Here is a 17,310-nt window from a genome sequence, read left to right on the forward strand (position 1 = left end):
GTCCCCCAGACGAAAACCCCGTCGTGACACAACTGACACATGATTTTGTGCTTGAGATATTTTTCAGTGAAAAAAATGTTAAGGAAATTGATCAGGAAAGGGGAGGGGGGGGATGTAAGATTCAAAATTAAACATTGTGTGAGTGATTAATAGAGGCTACCTTTCATAACAAAAGTTGAAGTTCAATTTCAATTTAAAATTCAAATGTGTTCACATGTCTGCTTGAAACAAAAATTGAAAAATACCTTTCAATCTGTCTTCCTGAGCATGAGCTGGACATCTGGTAACAATGTCATTTTTACGAGTTTGCTGAGAAAAAATTGCAGAAGCTCTTAATTTACATCCAGGAGGAACATTTTCGGCATACACTAAAATGCGAAACCCAACATCTTTTGAAATGAACAATTTCTTCAGAATGTCGGAATACTACGAAAGAAAATTAAATTGGTAAACGGCATTTATATTTATGGCATTTAATTAACCTAGATTGCCAAGAAATAATAATAACAATTTACATTTTCAGCTAAAAAATATTAAAAAAGTAGATTTCTTTATGCTAAAAAACATAGTTTTTTTCAACTTTTATGCATTATGTTTGAAATGCATCGTAAGAATCTTTAACATAAAGTTTTAACAGATCAAGTTTACACCACATTCAAAGTTAAATATAATATACAACAAAGACAAACAACAATATAACCATTGTTCTTTGCAGCCATTTGTGCTAAGTTTCAATTTCCAGAAGTGACAACAAAAAGACATTATAATTCTAATGAAACTTCAAAGTAGAATACTGCTTGGAATGAAACTCTTCAATTTGAGAGCAATGAGCATCAATCCTGCCTTGTCAGACAATTAAAATCTCAATCTTTTAAAAATATTTATTGCTTAGATATTAGTGCAAATGTTAACAACATTAACAATGTATCATGTTCAACCAAATTGCATGAGTGTGATATTTTTAAGTATATTTTTCGAGGCCTAAACCGGCTTTTTTCTTTTATATGCAGTGGCACACCATAAATCCTCCTAACTAATATCTGTGTCCTTCCTAAATCCGCGTCGACCTTTTTGTTTTTTTTTAAACAAGGTTTTTTTCTTTGCACTACAAATTTGTCTTCCATCAGTCTATGATAATCAAAAGTATGATTATTTGCAAAAACAATTGTTTTTACCACACAACTTGTGGATAATACGTTATGTGTTATTATTATGCATTATACGCATACTGAGCAATGTAATCAAATAAAATCATATTCATTAAAAATAAACAAGTTTTTTTCCACAAGATGCTTTACAATAATAAGGAATATGATAATAATGGTAATAAGGAATATCGTAAACTGAAAGCAGATGCTAAAAGATTGCTGCAGAGTTACAGCAAAACACTAACATCAAACACTCAAACTTATTTTTGTGTTTCTTTGATATGACACATAGTATCAAAGAAACACAAAAATAAGCCAAAATTACAAAGAATTCAGCATGTAAAAGTCAAATGGTGGATGATTTTTAACATTTCAATTAAAAACGAATGTCTAAACTTTTGAAAATAAATACTAACTACTTTATTTGCATTTTTTGCTTGTGGTGAATACTCCAAGAGCAATTATTACTTTTAAACTTAAAAGCTTTTTAAGTAACCACTAAAAGAATTACTTATTATGTTTTAAAAATAATACTATAAATTATTCAATTGTCTTATGAAGTTATTCATGAATATTTTGGTGTTTATATTGTTGTTTTATTTTTTCAGTGTCAAGACACTGCAAGTTTCTTTATGTCCTGAAATCCTCAAAATCCTGAAATTGGCACAACCACTTCTCCCAAGTTTTGTGGATTTTTGACCCTCCACTGTATTTTTCATAAGGAACCATTAAGTAGCATTATATAAAGTATCAGTCAACTCAATATTTATACCTTTTTAAAAGTCAATAGTTTATATTTTGATACATAATGGTTAATTTTTACAAAAAATAAATAAAAGTTAAAGTTTAAAACTCTGGAAATTAAGGGTATTAGGGCTGGGCGATGCATTGATGCCGGTGTGCATTGATGCCAAAACATCCTTAAACCGGTTTAGAATTTTTCTCTAAACCGATGCATCAATACTGCTCCGACGTACAGACACCGGTCCAGGGTTGCTGCCATTTTAATCTCTAATTTTTTCACACTAAAGTTAATTTACAATGTGTGAATCCAATCTGATTTTGCAATGAAGGTGCGAAGAGTTAGACCTTAATTTCTACCAAAAACATGTAAGAATTGCGCATGTGTACTTAGTTATAGACGAAAGAGATGTTGATGAACTATCATATACTTATCATATAGTCACTAGCCAGAGAAAATTTAAAGAGCAAAATAGCAACAAAAAATGCAACATGTATTTTGGGTGTTACAAGAAGTGGAGTTTCTAGCACATATGTCACAAAGGTCGGTAACTCCTATTGTCACCAACCCCCACAAAAAAAAAAAAAACTTTATAAATGTTTTATGTAAATATGAAATTCATTGAATTTTCAGAAACAACTCAGTTCTATTTTTGTAGCATAACAAAAGTTTGGAAACACAAATATAAGCATTTTATAAAAAATTTGTCCTAGATGATAGATGTAATCTTCCTCTCTCCCTGCAATATTGGGCACTTTTTTTTTGGTAAATTTGTTACATTAAATATAATTTAAGGTACATTGGTGAAAATTTTCAGAATTAAAGTATATATATATATTTTTTTATAATCTATGAAATCCTCTTTGAGTGTCACCCGGTGCGGCTCCTCTCTCCCACTACTGATTACAAGGAATTTTTTTTATGCAAGAATATGTGAGCTTTTGAATGGAATACATGACTTTGCATCCACTTACTTACATCTTTTTCATTGAAAAAACAGGCTCATTGTAATCTTAAAACTTGTCTTCCATATTTTTCACCAACTTGCACTTTTAGCACTGCTTTATAATATAATAAATTTCTTTCTGGTTCTGAAATCTGTTAATTTGTGTGGCACGATATATAATTTTTCTTCCTTGTATATTTTTTGCAAAACTTAAACAAGCAACTTTAGTTTAAAAAAAAAATCAACAACTTTACACTGTGATGCATCGCTACGTCGCGATGTGAAGTTGGCGATGCATCATGATGTAGAAATTCGGACATCGCCCAGCCCTAAAGTGTATACACCAAAAAATGTCACACACATGCAAATGGATTGAGCAATCAAATAATATGCAACGTGCAAATGCAAGATAAGAACACATTTTCAATATTTCTAGGTTTGAATAGTCTGATAAATGAAAACTTCATTAAACCTATTTATGAAAAAAAAAAAAATCATTTTAATCAGTGAAAAATATTAAGGACTTCAAAAATTGGAATACTTTTAAACTAAACTCACAACAGAAAAACTGTTCTTGCCACTTGACTCACAAGAAACTTTTATTTTAAATGCATAGTCACCTTCCCAGTTTGAAAGCCTGAAAGATAGAAAAGTAATAATCTTTCAGTAATCACATAAATTGTACTTCATGTTGCCAATTTTAGGAACAGTTGTACAACTCTTAGAACATGCATGAGGTAAGCAATACAGTGAAATCCCATGAAAACGAACTTCGAAGGGCCACAAAAATTGTTTGCTCTAACAGGAATTTCACTGTAATGGAATTCAAGCAATGTAACAGCAATTACATTGGGACTGAAAATTCATTTCATTGAAACGGAATTTCATTTTCTTGGTATCTGTTCTTTGCAAAATACTGGAGTACACTCAACAACAATAGCTGTTTTCTAGCAATTAATAGTCAATGTTTATCAGACACGGTTATAATATAACCATAATACAACATAATCGGGGAAAACTTACCTACATATAAGTGTACACAAATGTTTGCATGGAATTTTGTGAAGTTTTAAGGAATATTTGAAACTTATAATGAATATTAGCATTCTTAAGTTCTCCTTTAACATTCCATCATTGGTGGCTGAATACATAAATAAATAAGCGTTTAGGGTACTAAGGAAAGAAGCGGCGCCAGAATAAATAAATAATTAAATTCATAATTATTTTGAAATGAATAAGCTCTGCTTTAATAAAATGTTCTCCCTCGTCACTATTTTTATCTTACATAATAAACTATCAGTCTAGTTTGTTCTCATTTGCTTGTTTCAAACAATGCAAGTAAAAAAAAAGTTAAGTACAGCCCTCAATATGACGTCGAACACATATAAGATCAGTCCCTATATAAGATCACTTTTCTTTAAGGTCACTTTTCTTAACTCTCTGCTCATTCAATTCTTTGTTATGGATTATCAGATATACAGGGTTGTCCTATTTTGTCCACTCCAGAAAAAAACACCGGGAAAAACCTGGAAAAAACCGTCCTGGACAAAATGTCATTTTGTCCACTTTTTCGTAAACTGAAAGTTTTTAATTAAAAATTTGAAGTTTGAAAATAATAAATAATTATATAGATTCTTCCTAATAGCATACATAAATATATATATATATATATATACTAGCTGCGTAGCCCGGCTTTGCACGGTCCACCTCGAAAATAAAAGTTATGTCAAGTGAAGCGAGTTCAACACTCAGGCTTGAACCAAAAAAAAAAGTCAGTGAAATTTTGCGGCAAATTTGCGGAAACCCCCCAAAAAGTAAACATTTTAAATCCCCCGATAACAGGAAAATCCTCAAAACAAAAACAAGAATTTTACCTGTTCATATTCGAGAAAAAAAATGGCAACAGATCTTTCATCTCAATGATTTTCTTCACCCCCCTTTATACATTTTAATAAAAGCGTTGTTGTGGAAAGTTGAGATGAAGCACTGAATAATAATTTGAAAGGAGGAAAGCCTTCAAAAAATAGGGATTTTATGTCGAAATCCAAGCTTCATAATTAATAATTTTTAATTGATATCTCTGCTAAGTATTATTGGAGGATTATGTTAAATAGCCAAACATGAAGACTGGAAAATTACGAATCCATCGATACCTGGTTCGATGGTCAGTTCACTGTCGTTAGGGAGAAGAAGCTTGGACATACATAGATACATAGATACGCTCAGTTTTTAATTATATAAGAGATAAAAAACTGATTGAAAAATATTTTAAAGTGAAAATGAAAAAATTAAGATAAGTTGAAGTTTATGTAAGTGTGTATATAAATGAAATGAGTGTTAATAAGTTACAATGCATTTATTAGCATTTACAGAAACAAACACATCAGCTGCACATTTTCAGATGTTTATCTGTGATGTGGAGGTTTATTGCCTATAATAAATGCCTTTATAAAGTTAAAAAGTAGAAATAAAAAGTTTTTAAATTTTGGAGTCTCAAAACATTAAAAATCATTTTCAAAGAAAAAGAGAAACTACTTGATATTAATAAAGGAAATGTTGACATGAAGTGAAATCTGATTTTGTAATGCAAATACAAATGTGATGACCAGCAACAGGCTCTGAACCCAGCTAGGCTGTTCCTAGTCAATTTATTAGTCCCTAATGAAGATTAATGGTCATTTTAAAGCTATCTACCACATTGCTCATTGTAGTCTCTTCCGGTACACTGTTCTGAGTAACCACAACATAACTAAAGTAGTTACTTGTATGACATTAACATATCCGTAAAAACATGCAGAGTACATTAACATTTTACCAATGGGGTGACATCAATAAAAACTCGAAAAATATAACAGTAAAATGTCTTTTAGTCTAAAAATCTTCGTTTTGTATGTCTGTCTCCAAGCATTTCTTTTGACTTTTCCATTAAATTTAATTTCTACTACTGTAATATATAATAGTGTAATCCTGCCCAATAGCTTATTCACATTGTTAAATTTTATTAATTTTAAGTAAATTATGATCTAAAATTAGTTGCACTTATGTGTAATTATAATTTTTTTTTTTGGATTTATTACATTCTAAAGTTAACAATCATTCTATTTTCATTAAATGATTGTCGAATATATTAATTCATAACACATAATATACATACTAATTTTATTACACCATAACAATAAATTTATGTGTGGATAATCAGTAGATTTTTCATTTTGTCCATTTTCTGCCGGTGTCCCGGACTTTTTACAAAAAAGAGGACAAAATAGCAACCCTGCAGATATATCGTCAGGTCTTAAATACTGTAATCTTTATACATAAAGGGCTAATCTCTGTCCGGATGTCCAAGGTAAACTTCAAAACTACTGGAGGGATTTTAACCATTTTTTCACCATAGATAGATACATAATCGGGGAACAACTTAGGCTATAGTTTATCGCTAAAAAACTTGTCTAAGAACGTCGTGATCGAAAACTGTGAATGTCATGTAATTTCCACATCAAATGATTAAAGATTAAACCCATTGTTTCGACAATTCGTTGCCTAACAACAGGAACATTAAAAGTAATCATAATGCAAATTTTGAATCAAGGCCTCTCTGGAGCAAGCATGACATTGCTTTCTTAGGAATTGCATCCTCATCTTTATACATCAAGGGCTAATCTCTGTCCGGATGTCCGGGGTAAACTTCAAAACTATTGGAAGGATTTTAACCATTTTTTCACCATAGATAGCTACATAATCGGGGAACAACTTAGGCTATAATTTATTGCTAAAAATCTTAGTTTAAGAACGTCGTGATCGAAAGCACTAAATGTCATGTAATTTCCACATCAAATGATTAAACCCATTGTTTCGAAAATTCGTTGCCTAACAACAGGAACATTAAAAGTAATCATAATGTAAATTTTGAATCAAGGCCTCTCTGGAGCAAGCATGATATTTATTGCTTTCTTAGGAGTTGCATCCTTATCTTTATACATAAAGGGCTAATCTCTGTCCGGATGTCCGGGGTAAACTTCAAACTACTGGAGGGATTTTAACCATTTTTTCACCATAGATAGCTACATAATGGGGGAACAACTTAGGCTATAATTTATTGCTAAAAATCTTAGTTTAAGAACGTCGTGATCGAAAACACTAAATGTCATGTAATTTCCACATCAAATGATTAAACCCATTGTTTCGAAAATTCGTTGCCTGACAACAGGAACATTAAAAGTAATCATAATGTAAATTTTGAATCAAGGCTTTGCCGGAGCAAACATGAGTCTAAAGTCATTTAAACATTTGGAAACTCACTTTTTACACACTTAGGTAAACATAGTAGAGAGCATTTTTTCTTTTTTTTTTCTTTTTTGTCTGTGTACTATTTAAGTAAATAAAGCGCACAGTTTTTTTTAGTGATCTTTGTTTTTGTTAGATATATTTTGGAAATTCTTCAAATTTTTATATGCTTCACTTTGCGTTTTCGTTTCTAAATAAATACTCTTTCGTTCTTTATACTTATTGCTGTTCTACTTTTATGGGTAAGGATAAAGGCTCAATTTTTAATGACATCAAAGTGGTGTGTTTTGAGTTCTTTCAGTTAAAACAGAAAACAAAAGAAAGTAGAGATTGTTTCTCACAATTATTACTGACCCAGGCAACGCCGGGTATTTTTGCTAGTGTCTTATAAGGTCACTTTTTCTGACTCTGTATGTCCCCCCCCCCCAATAACTTTTAAGTGAATAGTCCGATTCGAACAACTTTTTTTCTTTGAAAGATCTCAGCGAGAACACCTCATTCCTATATTTCACTTTTTGATTTGAAACATTTTTTGTTTAATTTTGAACAGTTAAAAAAAACTTAACATTAGCGCCTACGGAGAAATTCAAGGAAATTCCGAACTTGGAGGCGAATTTGTTTCAAACAAACTTTGTGGGAAAAACTTTTTGAAGAAGAGAATGCAAAAAAAAAATATCTTTTTGATTTGAATGATTTTCTGTTCCATTTTGAACATTTCAGATACTTTAACATTAAGTGACTATAGCAAAACTCCAACAAAGCAACTTTTACTTCAAACAAATTTTGTTGGAAATAGCTCTTGATGGCCAACTCCCAACTCAGACTCCTAGAATTTTAGAGCCGTTGACTTGACAACTCCAGCTCCTGTGCCTGAAAAGTATTCAGACTACGACTCTGGCTCTGTAGCTTTGGCAAAAATTTTGACATGGAGGGAAAATGACCGACTTAGACTCTTGGAAATTTAAAGCTTTTGACTCCGACTACTTTATCTCAAAATTACTCTGACTCTGACGACGCAAACATTGGCAGAGTGGCAGACTTTTAGAGAAAGTGACAGATTCCGACTCTGAATCCTTGGATTAAAAATCTTAGACTCCGACTTCTTCACCTCAAAATGAGATGGACTCCAACTCTGACACAATGGTCTTTACTGTGAAATAATTATTGTTGATATGATTTGTTTTTATTTTCACTCTAAAGTTTCAATTTATGCTTTCACTTTTTGGTGGAGAAATTCGGAATTCTTACTGTTTTAACATCAGACGATTTTTTTTCTTGATAATGAAAATTATTTGTTTAAAGTTGACATTTTATTGTTGTTTATTTACTTTTGAAAGTATATTTATTCTTTTTTTTAAAGTATTTTTTGGTAATAGGGTACAAACAAATATATATGTATTTGATATAATGTATTTATTTTAAAATGAGAATATTATTTTAAATTCTTTTTGAAATCAATAAAAGTTTTTTAATGGAAAATAATACAGTGGCTCCCAAAAGTCTTCGTACACCTACAACTTTCAACGAAATAGGCCCCAATCCATTGGTTAGAATTAATATTTCGGAATAGGTATTTAATTCTAAGATCTATGATCAATTTTTAACAAACCTGCATGAAAAGATTTCAAAAAATATTAAAACTTAATTTTTTAAAAATCAAAAACCGAAAAGTGCCGGAAATTTTATCTCACAAAAGTCTTTGTACACTTTATAAAATGTCTATATATTATTGAATAATCTAACTTTTGATTAAGTTATTAATTAGTAGAATATCATACAGTATTCAACACCTTTTAAACGTCTGGGAATAGATTTCATTCTTTTTCTTTCTTTTTTTAGCGTAATTTCTGAGTAAGTGTTCTACCACACTTCGAGTCTTACTGTTTCTGGCTCTATTTTCGTTTTAAAGCCCTATTCTCGTAATCTAGCCTACAAATATCTCTAAATATGTTATATGAAGTTCAAATCTGGAGATTGAGGGGGTATTTTTTAAACTTTAGGACAATTTTCGAGGCACTAGACGCAAACGTTGAAAACCGTGTGCTTCTTATCGTTATCTTGATAAAAAACAAAGTTGTTTCCAATAACCAAATTTTTGGCTAAGAGTTCAAAATTGGTTTTTTAAATATTTAACGGAACAGCATGATTCATTATTTCATCAAAAAATTACAAACTACCAAGTCCTGATGCTGATATGCACCCTCACACTAAAACACCTCCACCGTCCTGATTAACTGATCCAACTAAGTTCTTAAGATTAAGTTCCTAATTTTTTTCTTCTACTTACAGTTATACAACAATTTAACCAAAAATGTCGAGTTAATTTTTATCTGTAAGTAAGACGTGATTCCAAAACGTTTTTAGCTTTTTTATCATTGATTTTGCGAAGAAAAGCGTAAGCTTTCTGTTTTTTGCACGACCAAGAAAATTTCTGCAGGAAGAGGTCCCATTTAATCCAGCTAATCAGAGAAATTGGCGAACAATTTTAGATAAAAATTCAATGTAAAATATTTCATTTAACTCTGCAGAAACTTTTACAGTACTCAAATGTGTATTTTTCATAATTTTTTTAACTTTAAATCTCCAATCACATTTTGTCAACTTTGCCGGTTGACCTTTTCTTAGCTTGTTTTCGGTACGATTCCTTTCTTTAAAGCATTTTATCAAGCACTTCACTGTACAAACAAATAAATTAACTAATTTAGAGACATTTCAAACCAATTTACCACTACTGTGGGAAAAAAATTCACATTTTGAATGGTGTTTGCGGTTTTTTACGAATACCAGCCATTTTACAGTAATAAGCACAATATTAAAGAATAAATAAACAAAAAATTAAAACCAAATGACTTACAAGGGTCAGCACAATGCAAAAATATTAATAAAATGGCATATGATAATTTTAATAACGAATTTATTCGAAAATATTTGAGTGTACGATGACTTTTGTGGCGTGTTATTTCTCTGTTTCTTCGTTTTTTGAAACATTTCAAAAAGAAGATCCGTCAATATTTTGAAAAAAGCAATGGATTGTATTTAGAGTGACATAGGAATGATGTGAAAAAATATTGGACTTTATATTCGAATTCAGTTTTGAGTTATTTTGGTTTTACTAAAAAATTTCAAAGTGCACGAACACTTTTGGGAGCCACTGTATATTGGCAGCTTTGTTTAAAAGGTGCTACTATTTTATTTGATTGTTTATTTATTTTTTACACATCTGTTTCTTTAGATGAGCGAGGAGTATTTTATTTCTAGAAATCTACTTAAAATGTTATGTTTGAAATAGTTTGCAATTTTAGCCAATTTTGAGAATCTTGATCACATACTAGAAAGTCGATATTGATGTATGGGAAAGTAGGTTTGTTTAGTTCGGGATGGAACTTCTTGTTATTTCTGTTTTAGTGTGTGCGTTAACTAGCAAAATTACTCAATTTCAAATAACTGTATCCTTTTTTCAAACCAAATACACAAAACAGTATACACAATATGAATAGTACTTGAATGGAATATACAATTGGCTAACAAATTTTATTTTTGGTTCCATCCCCTTTTAGTATACAGGGGCCTAAACATCATTGTCATTTTTCTGATTTTTGAGGAACTGAAATCTATAAATGGTAAATAAACACACAACAACAGTTATTTTCTTATTAGCGTGATTCTAGTGATTAGATTTTGCCATATTCCATTTTGTGTCTTCGTCTCGTAAGCAAGTTTTCCCCCTTTGAGACTAGTAAAAATTTTACATTTGACTTTGAACTTTAACCTGTTGTCATTATTTTAAATACTAAGTTACAGCCATATACCTCAGCATATAAGACTACTATTTTATGTACTTCAACATCAAAATGTAAAATTAACTGCCATAATGTAATTCAAATAGATTTTGGCCAAAATGCAAAGGCCAAAAAGTCCCATTTTTGACTGCAAAAACAACTTTTGATGACGTATAAAAAATCATTCGCCAAGTTCAGAGAAAAAATAAAAATGGTTTTAAACATCTTTCATGTGTAGCTTTTAAGTATATGAGTTTAAAAAAATTAAAAATGGTCAAGTGCAACCATTCGTTGAATCTGCATGGATTGACTCAAAGAGAAGTTTGCAAAAAACATCCCTTTCATGGCACCGAACTTAAAAGATAAATACCTTGAAGGCTGTTGATAACGAAAGGACAGAGTTTCATTAAAAGTTGTTGAAGATTCATTCGAGTTCATTTCTTCACACCCAGAAACAGCAGGCTTAAATTTGAAAGAAACATTTTTTTAATTAAATATAAGTAAATTTTAAAATTAAGGAACAGGAAATAATTTAAAATAAATGATTTTAGCCAAAGATAACATAATTACTTACAACTTTTTTTCTTTACCTGAAGTCCCACGATACTCAGGGACAGAATCAGGTTAAGGGTCTTAAGTTAGAAATCGGTTAGGTCTTAGTTTCAAAATCAAACTGAGAAACCACAATAGGTGGACATACTTTACCAACATCACTAAGCCAGGACCCAATACATAAATTAACTTATTCTATACAAATACAGAAAATTATGCAATTTTTATCAAAAAGTCAATTTCTGGCACTGAGAAAAGTAAATTCAGAACTTATACACAACAAGATAATATCACCTAAAAATGACCAGGAAAAGCACCAATCAGGTAGCTTTACCATTTTCCCACCAAAAGGGGTGAGGTTTGACTTGGAAATTGAAGGCAAAGCTTGAGTATTTAGCAGTAACTTACTGCCACTAAGTCAGGGTTAAGGGGGGCAGGGGGTCAAACCGCACCATGCTGTGGACACTCGCTGGTGAGATAAATTCCCTTCATCTACCACTTTGTTGCCACTCTCAGCTTCAATAAGATGACATCTGCCTTCAGCTTGGTTATTCACTATTCCTAACTAAAGAGTTTAATAGGAACGAAACTTCAGTCTCAGGATGTGATAACCGGGCTGTCTGGTATATTGCATGCAGTTTTGACTGTAGCCTTGGTTTAGGGGCGGTAACTTTACACTTAAACAAGCTAAATACTCAAGCTTGTCCTCCAATAGAAAGGTACAAAAAAAAAAAAAAAAGGAGGGGGGGGGGGGCTGAGTGAGATTGGATTACAATACATTACTTATTTAGTTCTCTTTAGTTCACCCACAATGATTAAGAAAAGATACTTAAACATATTAAAAGCTACACAATCAAAATGGCATAACTGTAAACATTGAAAGATGGAAATTAGGGAGAAAAAAGTAGATTTAAAAAGGATTTTTAGATATAAGTAAAGATTTTTTTTAGTTGAACCCCTACAGGGCCTGAAATTCAGGAAATTAAGATTGCTATTTTCATTTTTTGAAGTAAAAAAAAAAAAACATTTCTTCTATCTTATAAGTGAACAGATGCGAAATTAGCAGTAGACCTTGCAGATGAACATTTAGGAAGCTTAAAGAAAAATCAGTGACATTTCACCACTTTTTTTGGGAAATGCAAGTTTCAAGTTTTTAAACACGGAAAAAAACAAAAAACAACTAAAAAAAAAAAACATGCTTCAAAAACGATCAGACAAAAATAATTTTCATATTTATGTGTGAAAAGGTTTAGTATTTACCATCATGACTGCTTTAATAACTGGATTTTTCTAGAAGTCCTAATCACTGAAAAATCCGGAATTTCCTAGTTTTGATGAACATTCAGGAGATATTTATTTTATTAGAGTTTAGAAGAAGGTATCAAAATTTATGAGTCACCTGAACAAATCAGGGGAGAGGGGTGTATGAATAAAGAATAGAGTAAATATGAAAGTACCTCATCAGGCAATACTGTTTCTGCATTTTCTTCATTTAGAAATTCCAATGAGAATTCTGGAACAGCAGAGTCTTGATTTGTTTCACTGCTGTAGCTACTACTATTTTCTTCCTATCCAAAAAATTTGTTTTATGAGTTTCCTTTCATGTAAAAAATAATATAATTTTACATCATTTACAAAAAATAATACAACAGTACTTGGAAATAGTTTTAGAGTTTTAAAATACATTTTTCATAAAACTTGAAAACAATATAGCAGAAAACTTTTCACCACTAACAAAAGTTGAATGCTCATAAGATAATGAGTGCTTGTGAATTGGAAATTCCCAAAATCAAGCGTCAACTCTATATACAATAAAACCTTGCTGTAACAACATTTGATACAACAGAACAGCAAATATTTCAATAATGATAACATTTTGTGCTCCTAAACAGTTTACAAATACAGTAGTCTCAAAAATCTGAGCCTTGAAAATTCAAGGTACGGTTCGATTCAAGAGGCTTTCTTTACATTTTAAGTTAAATTCTTCAATTGTAAAAAAAAAAAAAAAATATTTTCATCAAAATTTGAAAATAGAAATGTTTTGCTACTGGCTAACTATTTTAACTACATATAGTAAATGTAAATAATAAATTTAAGCATTAGGATGTTGGTGTTCAGTTCAGTTACTCTCAAAAACTTTCCAAAACTTAGTTTAAATTTGGCTCACAAAACTATGGCTCTTTCCTAATTAGATGATATTATTCCAACCACGGTTAAGAGAATAATGACTCAAACTATGATTGAAGTTGATAAATATTTTATAATACCTGTTACAAAATATTTTTTTACCCATTTTTCTATCAGTTCCGATTTTCTTAACAAAGGCCTGGAAGGATGAATTAGTATATTATAAGAGGAATAAAAAAACTTGACAAAACAATTTTTGTGAATGATGCTGCAGAAAAGAGGTGTAATATTAATTCAGGAATACATTAATATTCTCACAGAAGATGAAAGTGAGGAAAAAAAATGTTTCACACATTGTTGCAGAAGACCATAAAAATTGCCCTACTGATACTAAATTCTAACTTATAAAAAAATGATGTTCAACATTGGTTTATTTTACTATGTTTTGATTCTATAGAAATTATTAGTGCTAATACAATGTATTTATTCTCTAGAAATTGTTGTGATGTTAAAGAAAAAAGCAATTTTTAAAAATTTTTTACTAGATTTCTAGCACTGACTAAACTTTAAGGCATTTGAGGCACCCCTAAAAATTGTCCGATAGAAGGGAAATTCTGCACAGGCTGTTCTTTTGTCCATTGGAACAAGATAAGAGGGTGGGAGCAATGGGGGGAAAGAAAACAATGATTAAAAAAAAAAGTCTCCACAGTGTATGTTTTCCAAAATGTCAAAACTCCTTCTGATGCAAGGCCTTTTTTTTGTTCATATGTATTACAAAATAAATTTATTCAATTGCACTGCTTTTTATTCATTTTGGAGGAGGCATTTTTGTTCTGACTTGTCAAAATGAAGTCTTTAACACGACGCCATTTTGAAAATGCGGCGCCATTTTGAAAATGCGGCGCCATTTTGGAAAAGTGTTACTTAAAAAGTAGCGCGAAACTTAAACGTAACCTTTTTAAAGGGGAAATAAAGTACTTGAATGAGTTTAGGATCATCAGAAATGTATATTTTACTTTATCGAGTAAGAGTTTTGTCTGTTGTTATGTTCGCGAATTTTGTAAAGCGCAGTTTTCGAAATTAGGATTTTCATAACGAATTTGTGGTTGCAATTGTGATTTTCGCTTCGATTTTGAAACAAGAACATAAAGATTTTGCTTCTTTTATTGTAATCTTATTAAATTCAGCACATGACGAATTTTCAAGCGATAAATTTTTGGGGTTTTACCCACTTAAGGGGCAAAATCCTTTCGTTGGAAAAAAATGGCACCCACGTGCAATTTATTACAACGAGAAAATTATGAAAGGTTTTAATTAATTAATTTCTCACTCTTCATTAATATTAACTCTTCTTTTGTTTCTTTTCTGTACTCGAAAATTAATGCCACTAAAAACAATTATTTTGTCAAATTCTTCAAGAAAACCTCGATTATAACCCGCTCCTAAAATTAACAACTTTTGTTTTGAAAATATGGGGAGTTACTTTCAGGATTTTATGGTGAGAGTTTCCAGTGCTATAAAAAAAGGACAATCTAAGAAGTTAAAACTAACTTACATGTTCTTTATTTTCTTGCATTACCATATCTAAGACATAGTTCAATTCACTTTCTTCAGATTCTGATATTTCTGAATCGCTTTTAGGCTCTTCTTTTATAACTACCTTCTCAAGAGCTTCAGCTTTCTGTAATTTCAAAAAGGAACTATTAGTATACAGCATGCACAACATCCAAGCGTAATAAGATATAAAACACAATACAAGCATTTGTGTAGCACAAAGAAGGATTTTAATCCAGAACTCTTCTTAATGCAGTAAAATATTTAAATGGGAAAAAAATAGACAAAAGATTTTTACCCCTTTTTAATGGGGCTGCGTTCCAGGCATTACCTTTTTGCAGACCTATTGCAATCCCCTGAAATAGCATCTATCCTTTAATGTAGCACCACTATCGACAGATGACATAACCACAAGAATTTTCACGCCCAGTTTCCTCACCGGATGGAGGTACTTGGCATCAATTTGATGCAAAATTGCACTAGAAATTTAATTTTGTTAATATCATGCCAAGCATCAAAATGCTAAAGTTTCGACGGGTCCTTCAAGGGAAAAAAAATCCAAAACATAGGAGGGAGCAAACAAACTATTAGATGGGGTCCCTAAGTTAGTTATAATGGAATACATTAATATTGGATTGTGTTGACCCTTCACTCCCATTGCATTTTCACGATTTTTGTGTTTAGTTTTGGAATGAAGGTGGTTGACGCCATGCATGATGGGTAATGTAAATCAAAAAGCTAGACTTTTGATTGTATCATCCTTAGTACAAGACCTGAGACCTGTGATTGCAGTGCTTGGCTCTGTTGAGCACCCTTCCTCTTATTTCAACTGCATCTGATCATGTGTGGAAGTAAAATATATTATATATACAGTCGGATCTCAATATAAGGTCACCTCTCGGGACTTCACAAAACTGACCTTATAAGCAGGGTAATCTCATAATTGATTTATATATATATTTTATAATATATGTGTGAGAAATAAGCATGTATATACATTAATTCTTTTTAAAATTTAAAAAGGTTCAAAAATATCAGTAATTAGGTTATAATAGTTTAATAGATTTGAACCAATTAAAACCTTTGGAGTCAATAAGAAATTTGAAAATGATTTTAAGAACTTTAACGTAGAGTACAGCTGCTTACAAATATGCCCAAGCAGAGAATTGATGTGCAACTTACTTAACTTAAAATTATCATTAATGCTAGACTAAATAGATCCTTTCTTTAATTTAAGCCCAATGGTTTCTAATTTTTTCTAAAAAAATTCTTCGGTTTCTCATGACTGGTAAAAAAGTGGATATGTACACTCTGAGTGCCCTCGTTAGTGCTTTATATTTTAGTATCACTGTCATAATACTCACTTTCTACTGCATTTGGTGCACTACATGCTACGTTAATAGGAATACTTTTCACTTTATAAGGATCATATATCGAGGAAAACTCTTGGAAGTGAATCGATTAAGCACTGAAATCCTTAAAAGAAATCAGACAGAAGTGACCCTTATAAGTGATTAATGTATTAAGACTTGACCATATATCTGATAAGATATAACATAGAATTCCTATTCAATGAACCGGGACTTTGGAAAAGTGACCTTATATGGGGGTTGACCTTATAAGCGAGCAACCTTATATCGAGGTCTGACTGCAGTTGGTTCGACTCTTTCGTAAATATTAGTTCTGCTTTTTTGATCTAAAATTGATTTTAAGCCTTTTAAAGAAAATAGATGCAGCTTCAAAATTTGACCTAATAGACACCTGTATCTCTTATGATGTACAAACAATCAAAGCAATAATACTACAAATTTAATTCATACCAATTTTTTCCCTAAGGCTTTTACCTTACCCTTTTAAGCTTAGTGAAGCAAATTGCCAGTCTTCAAACGACAATGCATTTCATTAGTGCACCACTTTATTAGGGTGGTTTAGCAACTGAGCCATCTTTCCCGAAAACAATTTACCTTATTTAACATAAACAGAGAAAAATTTGACTTCATAGGTATAGAACACTCATTTTGTGAATAAAAAATTTACATTACTCCAACAGCTGAATTAATTTAAAACTACTTTTAAGTTCTCAGCCTCTTAAAACCTGGTACAAGCTATCATACTTATTTTCAGCACTATCAAACTTGTCATAAAAATCTTAAGCAGAAAAAATAACTTCCTAACTTA

General features: G+C 31.1%; 1 protein-coding gene across 4 annotated transcripts in view; it reads right to left on the reverse strand.

The window, feature by feature from the left end:
- LOC129229325 (cellular tumor antigen p53-like) overlaps nt 1-17,310 on the reverse strand; it is a 78,255-nt gene that overhangs the window by 23,636 nt on the left and 37,309 nt on the right. For all 4 annotated transcript variants that reach the window (XM_054863612.1, XM_054863615.1, XM_054863614.1 and 1 more), the window contains 5 exons: nt 15,134-15,259; nt 12,909-13,019; nt 11,270-11,361; nt 3,395-3,473; nt 246-426 (listed from right to left, as the gene is read on the reverse strand). In XM_054863612.1, the coding sequence (XP_054719587.1) occupies nt 246-426; nt 3,395-3,473; nt 11,270-11,361; nt 12,909-13,019; nt 15,134-15,259 (589 nt within the window). The remainder of the gene's footprint in view (nt 1-245; nt 427-3,394; nt 3,474-11,269; nt 11,362-12,908; nt 13,020-15,133; nt 15,260-17,310) is intronic.

The sequence above is a fragment of the Uloborus diversus genome, chromosome 9 (genome assembly GCF_026930045.1).
Source record: "Uloborus diversus isolate 005 chromosome 9, Udiv.v.3.1, whole genome shotgun sequence".
Classification (NCBI taxonomy): Eukaryota; Metazoa; Arthropoda; class Arachnida; order Araneae; family Uloboridae; genus Uloborus; species Uloborus diversus.